We start from the raw sequence: 15729 nt of genomic DNA on the forward strand, positions 1-15729 counted from the left end.
TTGCCTGTACTCCCTCAGTAATCAGTGGAGAGAGACAGGCATCTCCAGGGAAAAGTTCTTTTCATTCTGGATAACAGGATGAATCACCCTCTGGGGACGGTGTGTTTCCAACAGCTGTAAAGGGTATCTAGATGATTCCCTTGCCAAATGGAGTTTAGATTAGTTGGAAAAACAGACAAGCTTTTGGGCGCACCAGTCTTTCTTTTGATCTGAAAACTGAAGTGATGTTCATGTTCCTAGCATCTTACTATTTTATCTAAGAGTACTAGTTGGTCAAATAAAAGATACTCCCTTACAGTGTTTCCTCCCCGTGTATTAGACCATCATATCTAAAACCCTACCATCAATTAGATGCCAAAATACTAGATCTAAAGTTGCATGGGATGAATCTCATCCCAGAACAGAAGAAGAGTGAAAATACCCAAAGAATGTCCAATAGTTATCTCAACTGAAAGTGAGAATGTAACATCCTGAGCAAGAGGTGGCTAACAGCATGCCAAAGTCACAGTCAAACTGACCATAACAAGTCCAAGTGCAACCAGTAACCCAGTAAGTCAGAGCTAGATGAGAAGGTGAAGTCTAGTTGCAACCTAAGTTAATTCAAATCTTTTGGGGACCTGCAGACTGCTCCTGAGACTTAGCAGCCAATGATAAAACCACTAATGACAGGAGAAACAGACTTGAGGTTTCAGACTCATTGCTGGGGTACGTCATTGCAATAGAACGCTACTGTGGAAAGAACTGTTCTGAGAACTGTTTGGAGACTGGCCTTGCAATCAGAAAGCCATTAAGGCATGGTGACTGTAATTATGGTGTACGTCCAACTGTTTCCTCTGTAAATGGGATCAGGTTGCTTTCTTTGACCATCCAGAGGTATGTGGGAAGACACACTGCTTGGGGAACAACTATAAAAAAGACAGAACACTGGGAAATGTCTTGGAGGAAACAGTCCTGCACTGATGAGCAGGAATGAATCGTGTTTGGGAAGCTGCTGCACCTCTTGAATGATGACTGGTATTTAAAGGCACATGTCCTTAGGGACATGGTTTAGTGGGTGATAGTGATGGTAGGGGGATGGTTGGACCAGATACCTTGGAGGTCTTTTCCAACCTTAATGATTCTGTGCTGCTACAGTGTGTGTTAAAACCAGCCTTGTGGACTGACAGCTATTATTATCATACAGTACCTGTACTCTTGGTACCCTGGGACAAAGGCAGGAATATACCACAGGAAGGACGGAGCTCATCTCCCTCAATTGTATACGGTGACAGTGTAGCTGTCCGTGCCCAAAGCAGTGTTGTAATTCTGTCTATAGCCCACAGAAATACACCGGCAGTTCCAGGATACAACTCAAATGCTTCAGATCTCTGTCATGGCATCAGATGAGCTATGCACATGCTCCTCCCCCCACTGATGAAAAAAGGATTCTAGATACTTAGATCAGATATTGATGTAGGCAGCTGATAGACAGATGTGTATAATTGTCAGGACAGATGAATCCTACTGAAAATTTACCAGTGGGTGCCATTTACTCTCCAGTAAGTGTGACCAGCACACTCCAGTCCCTGCTGAACAGCAAACTGACTCATGTGCTCATGTCCACCACTGCAAACTGCCCCCTGCTCCCAGGTTTTGGTCAGGGAACAGCTGTTTTCCTCAGACAATGAAACTCTCTCTGGAGAAAGTCAAATAAAACCCCTTTCTGTGATGCTGCATGAATACTCTTTTATAAGAAATGAGGGGTGCCACTAAGACAGACATTTAAGGAAAAGCTGCAGTCAAATCTACCAGCCATTAGGCCATGTCGGGAATGCTGTAACAGCCTCATGAAAGATCCTGCCTAGTCTCTTTCATACAGTGGCTCTTAATAATGAGCATATAATAAATGTACAGTCTGGAGGAATTTACTATACAGTATCCAATTGGATTTATATAGTCATAAACTTCCACAGCACTGCTTCTATGATTTACAACAGTCCCTACTAATGAAGCTATGCCTGGATATGAGATGTAGAAGGCAAAATTTACCAGACTGGTTGTACAGTGATACTATACAAATGCACATTTGCCACAGCAATTTGTAATTGCTCGTTAACAGAGAGCCATTGCAAATACCCATGTATTTTAGCCTGCTCTTATGAAAAGGGCCAAAAGCATAAACCTAGGAAATTTGTGGGATAGGGTTTTATTGTGATGGAGTTTAGAGATAAGGGAAGAAGTGGGGAGCAAATAGCCCATGGACCCCATCCGTGAAACTTCTGCTACCTTCTGCCTGGACTGTAGGGGACTGGGCTTGGTGGTGTACCTGATTCCTTCCCAAATCCATACTTTTGATTTCCTAAAAAGCAATCATCACAGAAAATATTCTAAACTACTGTAGGACAAGCTTCTCGTGACCTAAATGCATATAGAAGGACGTCTACTTCACAGAAGTTTTCCAGCACAGACATTTCATTTTGCTGTTACTCAGCATATCAAATAGCTGTTTCAGAAAGGAAAATGCCATTAATATAAATTAATGTCATTAATATAAATTACCTGGGCATCGTGGGCAGCACAGCTGTGGTACATGCACAGGGGAAGGACAGTGTAGGCTCGGGCATCTTATTCTGCTGCACAGTACATTTCCATTCTGCAGGCGGAAAATAATATGATATTTTAATGAAATGGGCTACCTTACAAGTGTCTGTGTTATCTATTCTATGTTTGGATATTTTAAAAACAAATGCCATTTTACAACATTCTGGTTCCTGTCACACCAGTGTATGCCCAGACTACTTTCACTGCCTCTGAATTTAAGCTGGAGGTCAGATTGTAACAGAAACCCATGCAAACCTTAAAATCAGAGTAATTGCCTAAAAATGGATTGCAACAATCTTCATTTGTGTTTTGTTTTGAGCAGATTGTGCTTGGGAATTGCATTTCCAAAACTAAGACACAGATAATGAATGGTAGGTCTCTGAGATACCCCCTACTGAGGGTTAGTTCAAGACCGCAAGAGACAATAGTGTCTGTAATTTTTCCTGAAAACTGTGGAGAGTCTTTTGTTTTCATTTTATGGGTTCCCCAGTAGACAAAGAACACCAGTTGGTAAGTAGCCATTTTTCTAAGAAATATGAGCAAGTCTTGGGAATAGTGTTCATTACTCATGTCATTAACATAATATTCTATTTGACCACATCTAAGTTTGATTTATAATTAAAACACAGGGAATTTTCCTTCTCCAGTGTCTGTAACCAGAAAAGACTATCCATTTCAGATTCCCATTTCCCATCTATAATTCATCCTCCTAATTTAGCTCTGAGTAGCTCATGTTTATAGCAAGAAAGATCTTTCAGCATGAGCATTGATACTATGCTGTGACTGTGCTGTGACTATGTCGGTTCAGGTGGTGTTGGGAATAAACCCACTGCATTTTCATATGCCTTCTGGAGCACTGAAATGTTTCCAGCAGAGGTGCCAACTTCCTTAGATTTCAGTTGCATAGGTTTTTCTAGCCATCGCCTTCAAAACAATCCCCTGACTCCTCAATACCTGTAGACTGCAGGCTGGAATCATACTGTAAGGCCATTACTACCCACGAACGTTTATGCATCTTCTCCAGAAAGAGACACTAAAATGATAGCCATCTGTTTCCAGTGATGACTGAGATTAAATATACTGATTTTATAAAGGGGGAGAAAGTCCTAGGCTGCAGGCTTTTGCAGGATGAGGACTGTTGTTGGCCTGCACAGCTCCTTGCCCAGCAGGCCAGGGTCCGAGAGCCCGTGAAGCACGGCTGCCAAAGAAAGGCTGGCTCCGTGTCACTTACTTGGCCTGTCCTGTGGCCTCTCTCCCTTTTTATTTACTAGTCCTGCAGAACCTCCTAGGTGAACATGTACTTTTGGTGCTTGATCAGCTGTGATAAAAATTCTGCAAACCTATTTAACTGATCTTACACCTAGATTCGCAGAGATGTTTGGGAGTCCAAGCCCTCCTGACTAACGTGGGACATAAGCTCCGTGAGTCAGGGCCGTGGAAAGCGTTCCTGCGTCCGACACAACGGGTAACAAGGCAGCTCTCTTTCTGAGCTGCGGTATGGTGCCGCCTGGGGAGAGCGTTCAGTTTAGCCCCCTGAAGTCTGCAGATCTGACTCTAGCCAGGGAAGGGGGGCGGTTGGTGGCATGTGTGCAGGAAAGGAGGAATGGGGCAAGAACACTGAATTCTGTTTACGTTTATTCTGGTTTAAGTATGTAAATTATAACTCGTAAAAATACAATACTACATACACAAAACCAGGAATGCTTTTTTTTTTTTTTTTAATCTCAGACTGAATAATCTGGCCTCTGTTTAGCTGGTTAATGTCTCTTAACTTTTTCTTAAACATTCAAGTGTGTGTGTGTTGGGGGGATGGATGGGCAGACTGCTGTCAACAGATGCAACAGAAATCTCTGTCTGTTGCCTGGCTGGTGTCACTTGTTTTGTGTGGAGATCATATGGATCATGATGTTTGAAGCCACAAAAGAAATTTTGGTCACACTGGTTATGTAGACCCCTGGGATTGTTTTTGCTTTCCTCTGAAGTGTGAAGGAATAGGTTGCTGCACTTTCCCATCCCTCCACTGTCACATCTTCCTAAAAATCATTAAGCAATGACTTGTATCCAGATCTCCAGGGTTTCCAGCGAACTTCATCCCCACCCAAGACACAGCCTTCCAGCAATTTAATGAGTGTTTTACCACATACTGACTCTGAGGGAGTTTACAACTTTGCATATAGATCAGCAAAAGTGAGCACCAACTCCTTTTTATTTTAAACCAGGACTTTTTTCTTCGTAGCACAATGCTTGCTCTTACAGATGCACAGACGGGAGATGCAGCCAAGCTTGCAGGACTACTGTTTGTGCATCTCTGCACAGAGCTGTAGTAGCAGATCCCCCAGAGCAAACGCTGCACAGGGGCCCAGTATTTTACACTTGCAGGGGGAGGAAATAGCCAAGAAAAATGTATTCTACATTAAATACACCAGACAAAACTCAGCATCTGGAGTGTCTCATGTGTTAGTCATTATAAAGTACTCCAAGGGACGTATTCTGCTCTCATTCTCCTGTCCTCCCAGCACTATACAACATAAGAGTCTATGACTGCTGTGTCTTGGTATCAAGCATCAACTGATGGTAGCCCAGGGCCTGTCCTTTCCTAGCCTGGCCAATTCTCTCTGCCCTCTGTGCCCACTCCTTATTTTTCATCATCTCATTGTTCCTTCCTAGAGTCTTACAAATGTTATTATCCATTTATTGTTATTATCCACCGTTTTTTAAACACTTTAAGGCAGCAGGTGCTTTGACTATGGAAATGCCTTTCTGAAGATGTGGGCAGTGTATGTACATCAGAACACAATGAAATTTGGGTTCAACATAATCCTCCATATTGACAGAAGTGCAAGGATTGTATTTAAGTAGTGGGGTCTAATTATTCAAGGTGTAATGCTCAGCACTGACCAAGCTTCTGGCTAGTTAAGAAGCTTTTTTGGCTACCCTGTGCAAGCATTTTTGCCACTGTTGGCCTTCTTTGTTAATGTTTTCCCTTCACAAGGACATTTTCCCTTCATTGCCTCTATTTCCTGCAGCATGATCAGGACCCCCCAGTGAAAACTGGTTAGCGCTTTGTCAAACTGTAGATACAATGTAGAGGGTTCTGGCCGGTTAAGCAAATAGAAGTCCTAGGAAAAATAACTCGATAGTCCTACCTCTGAGCAGAGACAATTAACGCAGTAAACAAGTCCATATGGTTCTAGGTAAGGATGCCATCTTTCTCCTACACGGTACTTCTTGTCTTGAAACACACAGTATGTATCCGAATCTGTAAAACAGTGAAGAATTGAAAGAGTTATGAATGAACGATCCCATCCCACACTTTGAAAATAGCTGACAAAATGCCTTTCATATAGGGTGTGTTTATTCTTTGAGCTTCAAAAGTGTAGGCTCAGATCCCATTTAGGTAACAAAATGAAAGTGCTTGATTGCTCAGACAGGTTATATACTAAACCTTTTCATTACAAAACCAAAGCAACTGGCTGCACTCAGGAAAATCTCAACTTGCACAGCAGAGATTTTGAACAAGGGCACTACAGAAGGAAGATCCATGCATTCCATTTACACTGCACGTTGAGTATCTCCATGTTGTAAGAAACTGATAAAAAAGAAGCTTGTCCTAGTATTTTCAGAGCAATTTGTGCTGACTTACACGTGCATCAACTTCCAAATTAAGATCTTTCCGTTCATTATATACTTGTAATCTTGCAGGTACAGTTTTGCAGATATCCATCTACCTACAGACATCACTGCCTCATCTCTCCCTGTCACATTCCAGTTTCATAGAGAAAACAAATCTCCTCAGTAAAAGGATGTGGTTCTCTGTGTTGCCATGAGAGGAATCCTCGCCATTACCTTTATGATGTCCGAATTCCATTTGATTCATTACTCTCTGTACAGCTGGTGCTTCAGGGTATCAAACAAAATACCTGTCTTCCAAGAGATAATCTCAGCAAGGACATTCTTAACATTTATGGGGCTACGAGAAAGTAGCAAGAAGTAGGGATTGAAATCTCTCCTCTCCTTTCTTCTTTTCCTCTCCTCTTTCCCTCTATCTGTAGAAGCACAAGCTGCTGACATTGAGGCTGAAAATGTTAACAATTTCTTAAGGGCAAGCAATCTGCTTTGTAAGAAAAAGGCCAAAACGCAGCCTGCGCAGGTGGGGAGAGCATTCCAGATAGCGAGCGGCACGGCTGTAGCAGGCAGTAACTCCTACAGGCTTTGTAGAAGCATTCCCTTTGTTTTGTTTGTATTCTTTTCAATGCTTCTCATCAAGTTTTTGACAGTGCTTAGACTCTTAATTTTCTCAAAGGATGTATCTAATCCAGTTCATATGAGGTTGTTTTTGGAACAGAACGGAACAGTCTTGGACGAGCTTTACTCTAGCTGAAAACCTCAGCACAAAAGTCTTACACATGGGACAAAATCCAGATAATCTGTCAGATGTTTACAGAGGTCACTAAAATAGAATTAAGCACTCTCTTGATTCAGGGTATTTGAAATAAAACAGATTCTCCAACTGATGTGTTATGTTCTTTATGAAGCAGTGAAACCTGTACAGCTTTAGGAAAATGTGCCCCAAACATGGGTGTGACCTGATTCCACTAAACGTGGGATTAGAAGGAGGAAGAATGGGAGAAGGTTTTGAATGCAGTCCTGCCGTTTAGGACATTCTTGTTTGAAAATCTTTTCTCATCCACATTTGTCTAATAGCAGGAAAATGTCAGGTTTGGGTGAATGTGAAGGCTTTGTTTAGAAGTCTACTTACGTTTTACTTGTTCTAGTTTACCTCCATCTACGAAAAGGAGACAGACCACACCAAAAAAGATAAAATGAAAATCCTCCAATCTCCACTTTTTTCTCATCTTTATCAACAAAAGCGAGAGAAAGAGCCTCCAAGGTAGAGAATGTTGAGCTGTCGGGAAGAAAACATGAAATGAATTAAACTAGAATCCTGCAAGATAACTTAAATTCTCTGACATGCCTTTGGCCAGCACCCAGAAATCCTAAATTGCCGGAAGCAAAAAATCTGTTGATATCATAGATCTTCATTTCATGGAAACACCTTTGGCCTCAAATCATCCCATTTTTGGAAAAGGGACCACATTCTCATTCATGAAAGCTGAAAAGTGGACACCTAATAAAGTCCTGTTTGATTCCAAAGTGGAGAAATCTGGCATGTAAGCAATCTAAATTCTTAGAGTTCTCTTTCACAAGAAAAATAGGTTGGGAGATTTTCTTGTAGAACAGCTCTCTTGGGTGTAACTTAAGAAATACAGGTGTCATTCATAACATGTTTGTCTCATTGTAAAATTACCCTTGCGTATACCCGGTATATTGGCCCTGCACCGTGGAAATCCCTGCTTTGGGTGAAATGCTGGCCAGGCTCCCGGTGAGGGGAGTTTTCCTCACTGAATCTAATAGGCTACCACCACTATTCAACTCACCCCTCCTCCCATCTCCCAACTACTATTGTTCTGGGATTGGGTATAATTAATTTTTCTAGCATTAACCCGTTCGTTGCCTTGAAATCTGAAAGTACAATAGGGGAAAAAACGTGCCACCTTCCTCCTTGTAGATCTTCAGTGTCAAAGTCTTGCACATGGAGCAAAGCCTAATGTATTCTCTGAGAGGTGCTGAGATGGGATCATATTTGCTGCAAGCACCATTCTCTTTATCTTTTTCTGGCTTTTAAGAGATGAATTATTTTATAAGGAATAAAACAGGGAGAAATATAAATAAGGTAAAACTTATTCATGATAGCTAATGTAAGATTCTAAATTAGGAAATCTGAAGATGCTTTACTGCTTATCAGAGATTCACTGCAAAAGCATTATCTTCGCAGCGTACATTTGTCCACAATTTACAATGTAGAAAAGATTTGTTTTTGATTTTAAGAGTCTTGAAGTGGATTCACACTTTTATAAAAGTTCGAAAAAAAGATTCACTATTGGAAAAATAAACAATCAGCTTCGTAAACTAATTTGACCTCTTCAGATTTCATGTAAATACTAGAACTGTACCTGAACGTGTTTCAGCTGACAGATAGGCAAAGCAGAAAGAATAATTCAGATATGTGTATTCGAGATTAAGTGGTGGAGAGCTTAGAGAAATTAACTGTTGTAAGAAGAATGGAGAAGGCACTGTAAGTTAACAGCCACTTAAACAAATCTTCATATTAAAACTATTGTGCTCTAGTATACCCTAACAAAGAGTAGGGGATCCTTTATCAGAGTGTTTTTATTACCTTTACTGTCTGGGGGTTCTCAACATATTCCCCAAACACAACGAAATGGACATCTGCCCTGACTAACACGTCTATCTTCAGCGAGCTCTATGTTCAGTGGGCTCATTCAAAATAATGCAGACTGCATCTGAAAACATTCAAAAACATAATGCTGTTTTCAAAGCACACTCCCTATGGCACTAACAAAATATAACTTTCCATTTATTTTGGAAGCTGAAAATAATATTCCAATTTCAGAAGAAAGGTTTAAGTCACTTTTTCCTTTCAACATGCTCAAATCACACAGGAGATTTTCAAGCCAAACTTCTAAAAACTTGTTTAAAATGAAAACCTTGCAGTTTAGTCTCAGGACATCGTTGAGAACAACAGTAGCACATCACCGGGACTTGCAGAAATACAAATGTTTAAATACTTTGGCCTTCTTGGGGGTTGCTTAAGCAAACAATATTTATAAATGGAGCACAATAATCCTTTGTGCAGCACTTTACCTGTCGGCTAGCTCGGCTAGCTCGAATAGATTGAGCTTAGAAACCCATCCATTTTACACGTCACATCTTCCAAAGGAGGAATGTTTGGAAATTGGGGTTGCGTATGCTTAGGAGCGCTTCCCGGCAGTGAAATGGAGGAGTTAACAGCAGCAACGGGACGGGGACTTTTGATGTCTTCCTTAATTCTCTTTAATTTCGGTATTGTTGTTACTCCAAATATAAGCGCATACTTTTCCCTATTAGCACACTCCCTTTACATCCCCAAAGGGCAACGTCCTAAAAACTACCCCCGGCTCTGCACAGCCCCACTTGGGATTAACCTGTTAGCCATCGGCATGCTTTCCACGCAGCACAGGCACCGCGAGCGACCCGCTTGGACGAATTTCCTCACTGACCCGAGGCTCCTGACTCTTCTTTCTCACGCCTTGCCCTGCGAGGAGCCGGCTGGGGGCACCTCGCTGCCCGAGTCCCGGGGCTGGCGGAACCCGGCCGCGTTTGGGAGCGCACCCGCGGCTGGTATGGGGCCGGCAGCGGGGCAGCCCCGGCTCCCCGGGCCCCCGGCTCCGAGGCTCCGGGGCTCGGCGAGGGAAGAGAAGCAAAGCAAAGCAAAGCAAAGCAAAGCAAAAAACTCACCCACCTGGGGCCGGGCTGGGGCCGGGGGGCTCCGCTCCCCGCTCACGTTGCCGACATCTCCGCCCGCCCTTTCGGGGCTGCCGGGGAAAGGGATGGGACGGGGACGGGGGGGGTCCCGCAGCCGGTCCCCGACCCCCAGGAGACTGGGACGAGGAGACGGGGGAGAACCACGCCGAGCCCCGGGCCACCTGCCGCCTCCTGCCGCTCGCGGCGGCCCGAGGATGCTCGGCCGTGCCCCGGCAGCCCGCTGAAGCCGCAGAGCCCGCGAGCCCCGGCGGCACTGGGAGCAGCGGGAGGAGCGGCGCTGGGAGGCAGCGGCCCGGCGATCCGCCTCCCGCCCCGGCCCCCTCCTCTGCCGCCGCCCGGCCTCGGGGCCGCGGCCCGGGGTGGAGTTTTCTCCTCCGGGGGGGAGCCGGGGGGCGCCCAGGGGGCCGGGGGTTCGCGGCCGCCACCTGCGAGCCCCCCCGGCTGGTTGGGTTCAGCACAGAGGCGAGCCCCCCCCTTCTCGGGTATTCCCTCGGGAGGTTTCGGGGTCACCCGGAGGGTCTGGCGGGGCTGAATTAACCCCCTGACTCGTGACATTATGTGCTCGGTCAAACGTTCCTGTTCCGTCTCGTTTTAGCCCCTGTAACTACTAGGAAGAGAGCGGCGAACCCTTGACAAATGGTCTGAGAAAAAGGGTGAGGGATGAAAAGACACCATGCGGAGAAACAAATGACAACCTGTTTCCCCTAGTTTGGGAGCGGGGTGTTTGGGGAGCACTGCTGGGAGGTCATACACCTCCCAGGCATGGTAGGTACAGTCAGAAGGCTGAAAACTGAGCAGAACTTGTCATTTCTTCCATTTTAATGAAATAGCGAAAGTACAGCACGTGGTGAAACCTTGTACTGGCCCGAGGAGAGGAGATGGCTTTCTAAGGGCTTTCTGGTGTGACTTCACGAGTAATCAGTGCCGTGTGTTAGCAGAAAGCAATATTATAACTCCTAATGTTAAAAAGGGAAATAAAAAGAAGCTGCATTCTGGAGTTAAGCACTTCGGTAACACTGCTCCCTGCTTACTTCTGTGTCACCATGCCGCTCTTTGCCTTGCGATGCACAGGCAGGGATCTGCGCTCCTAAGAAATAAATGAGCACCTAAAGCTCTTAGTGCTGAACGTGGTGGCTGCTGCCACAGGCTGATAGTTTTGGAGGAGCCACTGGTGACATAGGAATGGGCAAATGGAAAAGAAAAAAAAAAAGTGGTTATTGTGAATCAGAAATATTCTTGTAATTTGCACTTGAAGGCAGAGTCTGGGCTGTGCAAGCTCTGGCCCTGCCAAGGTATATGCACGCTCATGGAGAGAAGTGTACGCACCCACCCTTCGGAGTGGTGCGGCTGCAGCAACGCTGTTACTTAGCTTCTGCACTGGGTTGGGCTGTGTGGGCTCAGCTGGTGAGATACATTGCATGCAGATAGCGTATGCACTGGGATCTGTGACTGCGCCAGTCCTGTCACACTCTGCAAAGAGCGAGAGCCAGCCCGAGTCCTCCTGCTGGCACTGACTCCGGGTGCAGGGACTTGCCTAGGAGCTGCCCTTGGCTGCCAGGGACCCGCTGGGTGTGGGGTAATAGCAAATCTTCCCTGGGGTAAATCCTGCCCCAGCACCGCCCCAGGACCACTTTAAGACTGATCATGTCTCAGAAACTGGGTTCACACCCCACCAAGAAGTGGCAAAGTGAAGGGTGTAACACCGAAGGATAGCGAAGTCAAATGAGATATGGTAATGAGATTCCGCTCTTGTGAACGGAAAGGAGTTTGTTTCTGGGATGGTCCGGCAAGATGTGGTAGGCTCTGAACACCCCTTGACAGCTCTGGATCGAAACTAGATTGCATCGTCAGAGCTGTTTCTTGGATCTAGCGCAGCATTTACAAGTGAAGCCCTGCTCTTTTGTCCCACTCCTCACAGGAGGCTGAAGTTGTGCTGGTGACTCCACACCTGGTAGTTCTCCATCCAAATCAAAAAAGAATCCATTCCCTCCAGCATTAGTTAGAGAGAGCTAAATTGATAGAAGTCAGATTTCAGAGGAGTTAACGAGACACTAAAATGCCCTCAGTAACATCATTAAAATCACATTGCTTTATAGAAAAGGGGCATTGCCTGGGCTCTCGAAATTCAGGTAAGATGTTTTGATTTTCTGAAATCCCGTGTTACTACTGTGGGTGAGGGCTGGGGTCTCTGTGCTGGGTTGTTGTTCTGTTGCTGATGTTGCTGTTTAGAAGCTGTACTCTCTTTATGGCTGGCAGTGGGCAAAGTGAGTGTTCATGTGGTGCACTTTTCAAAAGGCATTAAGCTTCCTGGGGAATATCTGTTGTCCTCAACAACTACTTAAGACCAAATACACAGTTTGCAATTCTGTCTAGTAAGGAAAAGAGATTGCAGATCTTTGTGGGTAGGAATCCACGGGTCCTTGTACAGAGGCTCCAGAGTTTGGTTTTATGGCATCTATGTGACTTTGGTAGGCACAGCCTGGTGCTTGGCAGAGCTCAGTTTTGCTGCCTGGGCATCCTCCAGAACCACTTACCTGCCACAGCTGTCAACCCCTCTCAGACTTCCCTAGACCATATCCATCCCCTGCATGGCCTCCTCTGTGCTGGTACGAAGTCCAGTGTGCATGGATAAGGACAACAGTAGTCGTTGTAGTACTCTTTATGCATAGTCAGCATAATAGTAATGAGAAATTAAATATTTTCTATAGTCTGTGACCCGAACTCTTTTGCAGAGAGGTTCTTTGAAGAGAAATTGCTTATTTGGCCTGGAGAGTGCCTTGTGAAGGTCACTGCAGATGCCAGCACTTTACACTGCATTCTGCGAGGCTGGTTCAGAGGTGATGGTATCTGGCAGCTTCTGGAGATACTAATTCAGGTGTAAGACCTTTGCTGAACATCGAACTACACAAAAGGGAGACCTTTTCCCACTCTTTAGCAGACCTAGATTGGAGAGAATTGGCTGAAAGAGCCTTTCCCTGGGACTGGGGACTCTGCAGATGGGCAAGACGGTGGAAACCCGACCCTGGCCGTGTGGCCCAGGCTCACCGCTAGTCCTGGTCCTGCTCCTCAGGGAGCTGGGCAGCATGCCTGGGGCGTCCCTGCAGGCGCTTGTGTGATGACCTGGTTCAGGCAGGTACAGAGCCTGCCTCCGTTTCTTGCCATACATCTCCACGGTTGTTGGTGCAGAGGGCAATGTGACACACGCTGGGTGTTGTGCGGGAATGAAATGATCGCAGGTGGCCTCTTGGTGAGTAACCCTTACTGAGCTTGCTGAGCTTGCTGATGCCATTGGATGTGGGTAAAGCTGCACCCATGCCTGAGCCCTTCCTCGTTTCTCAGCTCCGTCAAAGTATCACTGAGGAGTAAGTACGATTAAATTCGGTACCCTTTGTGTCTTGCCGCAGCCCACTATGCTTTGCCGGGTGTTGCAGCCAATGCAGCCCTGACTTAGGGAGCCTGTCTTATTCCCTGCAGAGCACAGCGCTGCCACGACTGAGGAAACACCTTGCCCTGTGCTCTTGCTCAGCAGTGGGCTGTGACTGAAGTTTCTGAAGGTGAGGGCTGGTGCACGCGTGGGACACAGAAAGCTCCAGAGGAGCATCAAATACATAGTTGTTACCCTTCACGCTGTCGGGCAGAGCTCACTGTTTAAATGTGCTCAGTGTCCTGGTGACTGGAGAGGCAAGAATTGCTCCCAGCAGTGGGCATTAGGGATTCAAGGATGCCCTAAGTTTTTAAGAGCACAGAAATTTAGCCATGTAATTCTCATTAGAGGTAATAGAACTTGAACAGCTAATGAAGTGTGACCCTGACAGTAGAAGTCCATCTCCTCGTGTTGTGCCTTGCAGTGACTTAACAGTACACGGGTATCCTACTATTAGTTCTCAGTTCTTGTGAGGGAAAAAAGCAAGATAAGAGATTCATGCCAATGCTAACATGTCTATGCACCATGCAAAGCTCTCTTAACTGGATTAGATATGGAGTTTTGAGAGACAGTAGACGTGATACAACTTCCATTTACCTCCCTGTCTTTTTTTTTCTTTCCTTTCAAGAAAAAAATAATTATCTATGGTCAATTTTTCAATTCTGAATACGTGTGAAAAGAAGTTCTTAAACTAATGAATATCTTAGTTTTTACATTCCTGTAAATTCTTTTGAGCCCTTTGGAAAATGTATCTTAAAATGCTAAATATTATTCCCAGGATTTTATAATAATCTCTAAATTACTTTTTGTGGTTTGGATCAGCCCTGCAACTATCATACTGGGAATACAGTCTGGATGTTCATCAAGCTGTCTCCACATACGCTGTTAAACAAAAAGGACTTCAGATGTGCATGATTTTGTGATTATGGCATAGGATGGTCATGAGCATTCTCCACCCTCCTGTTCATTCTGTTGCACTGACTTCATCTGTGGTGGGGTTTCAGTCCTCTAACACTAGAAATTAATTTACTTATTTAGCAGAGACAGATGGAGTCAGTAAATCTGAGATCCTTGAATGCAGTTTGCTAAAAAACAACAGCAACATTACATAAGACATCAAGTTGCAGTCCAATTCCTCCTTACCTTGATGCTGATGTGTTCCTCTGAGACTGAAGAGTAGGTGGAAGTCTTTCAATGTTCTGTCAAAAAATGCAAATAAAATACACATTTCTAAATCTCGCTTCCAGATACAGAGGTGAACTGAGAGTCACAACAGTTGCCAGTAACCAATATGAAAATGCAGGAGAAGAGAACCACCAGTTTTTCATTCCTGTCCTAGAGCAGATGATGCTTTGCTAGGTGGGTTGTTGAGAACAGCACTGTACAGGTATAGAACCAACAGACATGTGCTCAGAGGTGAGGAGGCTCACCTGAATTTTGCATTGATCTCAAAGTGTTCACCTGCAGCTGTTTCTAATCTAGTCTAATCCAATCCAATCCAATCCAATCCAATCCAATCTAGATATTTCTATAACCACAGCAGTGTGCACAGCTGTAACAATTATCCTGTAATTCTCTTATACCTTTACCTTTCAAAGAAAATCAGCAAGACAATTGGTAGCAATCCATGTTTTTTTGTATATCCGTGAGCTGCATATAAAATATCCTTCACCACAGTGCGTCAAAGCATCAGTACTCAGTGGTTTACTGAGAGTGAAATAGTAATGAAAAATTTCAGTGTCATCACCAAGATATGTAGAAGCAATTATTACTCAAACTTTCAAATTAGCCCAAGGAATTGACATGAACTACAATGAAATTGTGAAAGTGCTGATCTTCGTGACATTCCCAGAATGTCTTCATGTCTGTCCTGTCTTGAGATTTCCCAATTCAAGATGGGAAATTTTTGACCAGATACATCTTACTGTCAGGGGTGCATTGTAACCTCTTGACAGAAACCACTGATTTCTTATTCGTCTCTTTTGTGTGCTTATCCATCTAATTTACTTGTTTGTTTATTTGTTTTTTGTTTAAGAAAACTATTAGTCATGTCATACTCGTCTTTTTCTCACTTTCTAGTATTAAGAACAGTAATGGATTTCTTTTGCATTATTTAATCTTGTAATGGGTGTTGAAGGCATAGCACTGATAAAGCAGTTGAAAACAGAGCTCTAAATCCCTAGCTGATCCCACATATTTCAGCAAACTAAAAGGGGTGTTCTTTTGTGCTTGATTTGGACATCAAGTCCAACTCTTCATTCCAAACGCCCATCTATAACTCTTGTATGGACAGCATTTCGGGGGTGAAGCCTGCACAGCATACTGTTTCTGCTTCTCCC

The 15729-nt window shown here is 44.4% G+C and overlaps 2 protein-coding genes across 9 annotated transcripts in view; one reads left to right on the forward strand and one right to left on the reverse strand.

The window, feature by feature from the left end:
• Positions 1-10300, reverse strand: part of CHRDL1 (chordin like 1) — a 41309-nt gene extending 31009 nt beyond the window's left edge. Inside the window, exons 1-5 of one of the 8 annotated variants that reach the window (XM_035541881.2) lie at positions 9944-10244; positions 8819-8945; positions 7340-7486; positions 5727-5839; positions 2539-2632 (exon numbers count right to left, since the gene is read on the reverse strand). In XM_035541881.2, the coding sequence (XP_035397774.1) occupies positions 2539-2632; positions 5727-5839; positions 7340-7436 (304 nt within the window). In that variant the 5' untranslated portion in view covers positions 7437-7486; positions 8819-8945; positions 9944-10244. Of the gene's footprint in view, positions 1-2538; positions 2633-5726; positions 5840-7339; positions 7487-8818; positions 8946-9939 lie in introns of all 8 variants that reach the window. The other 7 variants (XM_035541882.2, XM_035541879.2, XM_035541885.2 and 4 more) reach the window with 7 other exon arrangements.
• PAK3 (p21 (RAC1) activated kinase 3) overlaps positions 1-15729 on the forward strand; it is a 179753-nt gene that overhangs the window by 26007 nt on the left and 138017 nt on the right. The gene's annotated exons all lie outside the window — the stretch shown is intronic.

The sequence above is a fragment of the Cygnus atratus genome, chromosome 13, assembly GCF_013377495.2.
Source record: "Cygnus atratus isolate AKBS03 ecotype Queensland, Australia chromosome 13, CAtr_DNAZoo_HiC_assembly, whole genome shotgun sequence".
Classification (NCBI taxonomy): Eukaryota; Metazoa; Chordata; class Aves; order Anseriformes; family Anatidae; genus Cygnus; species Cygnus atratus.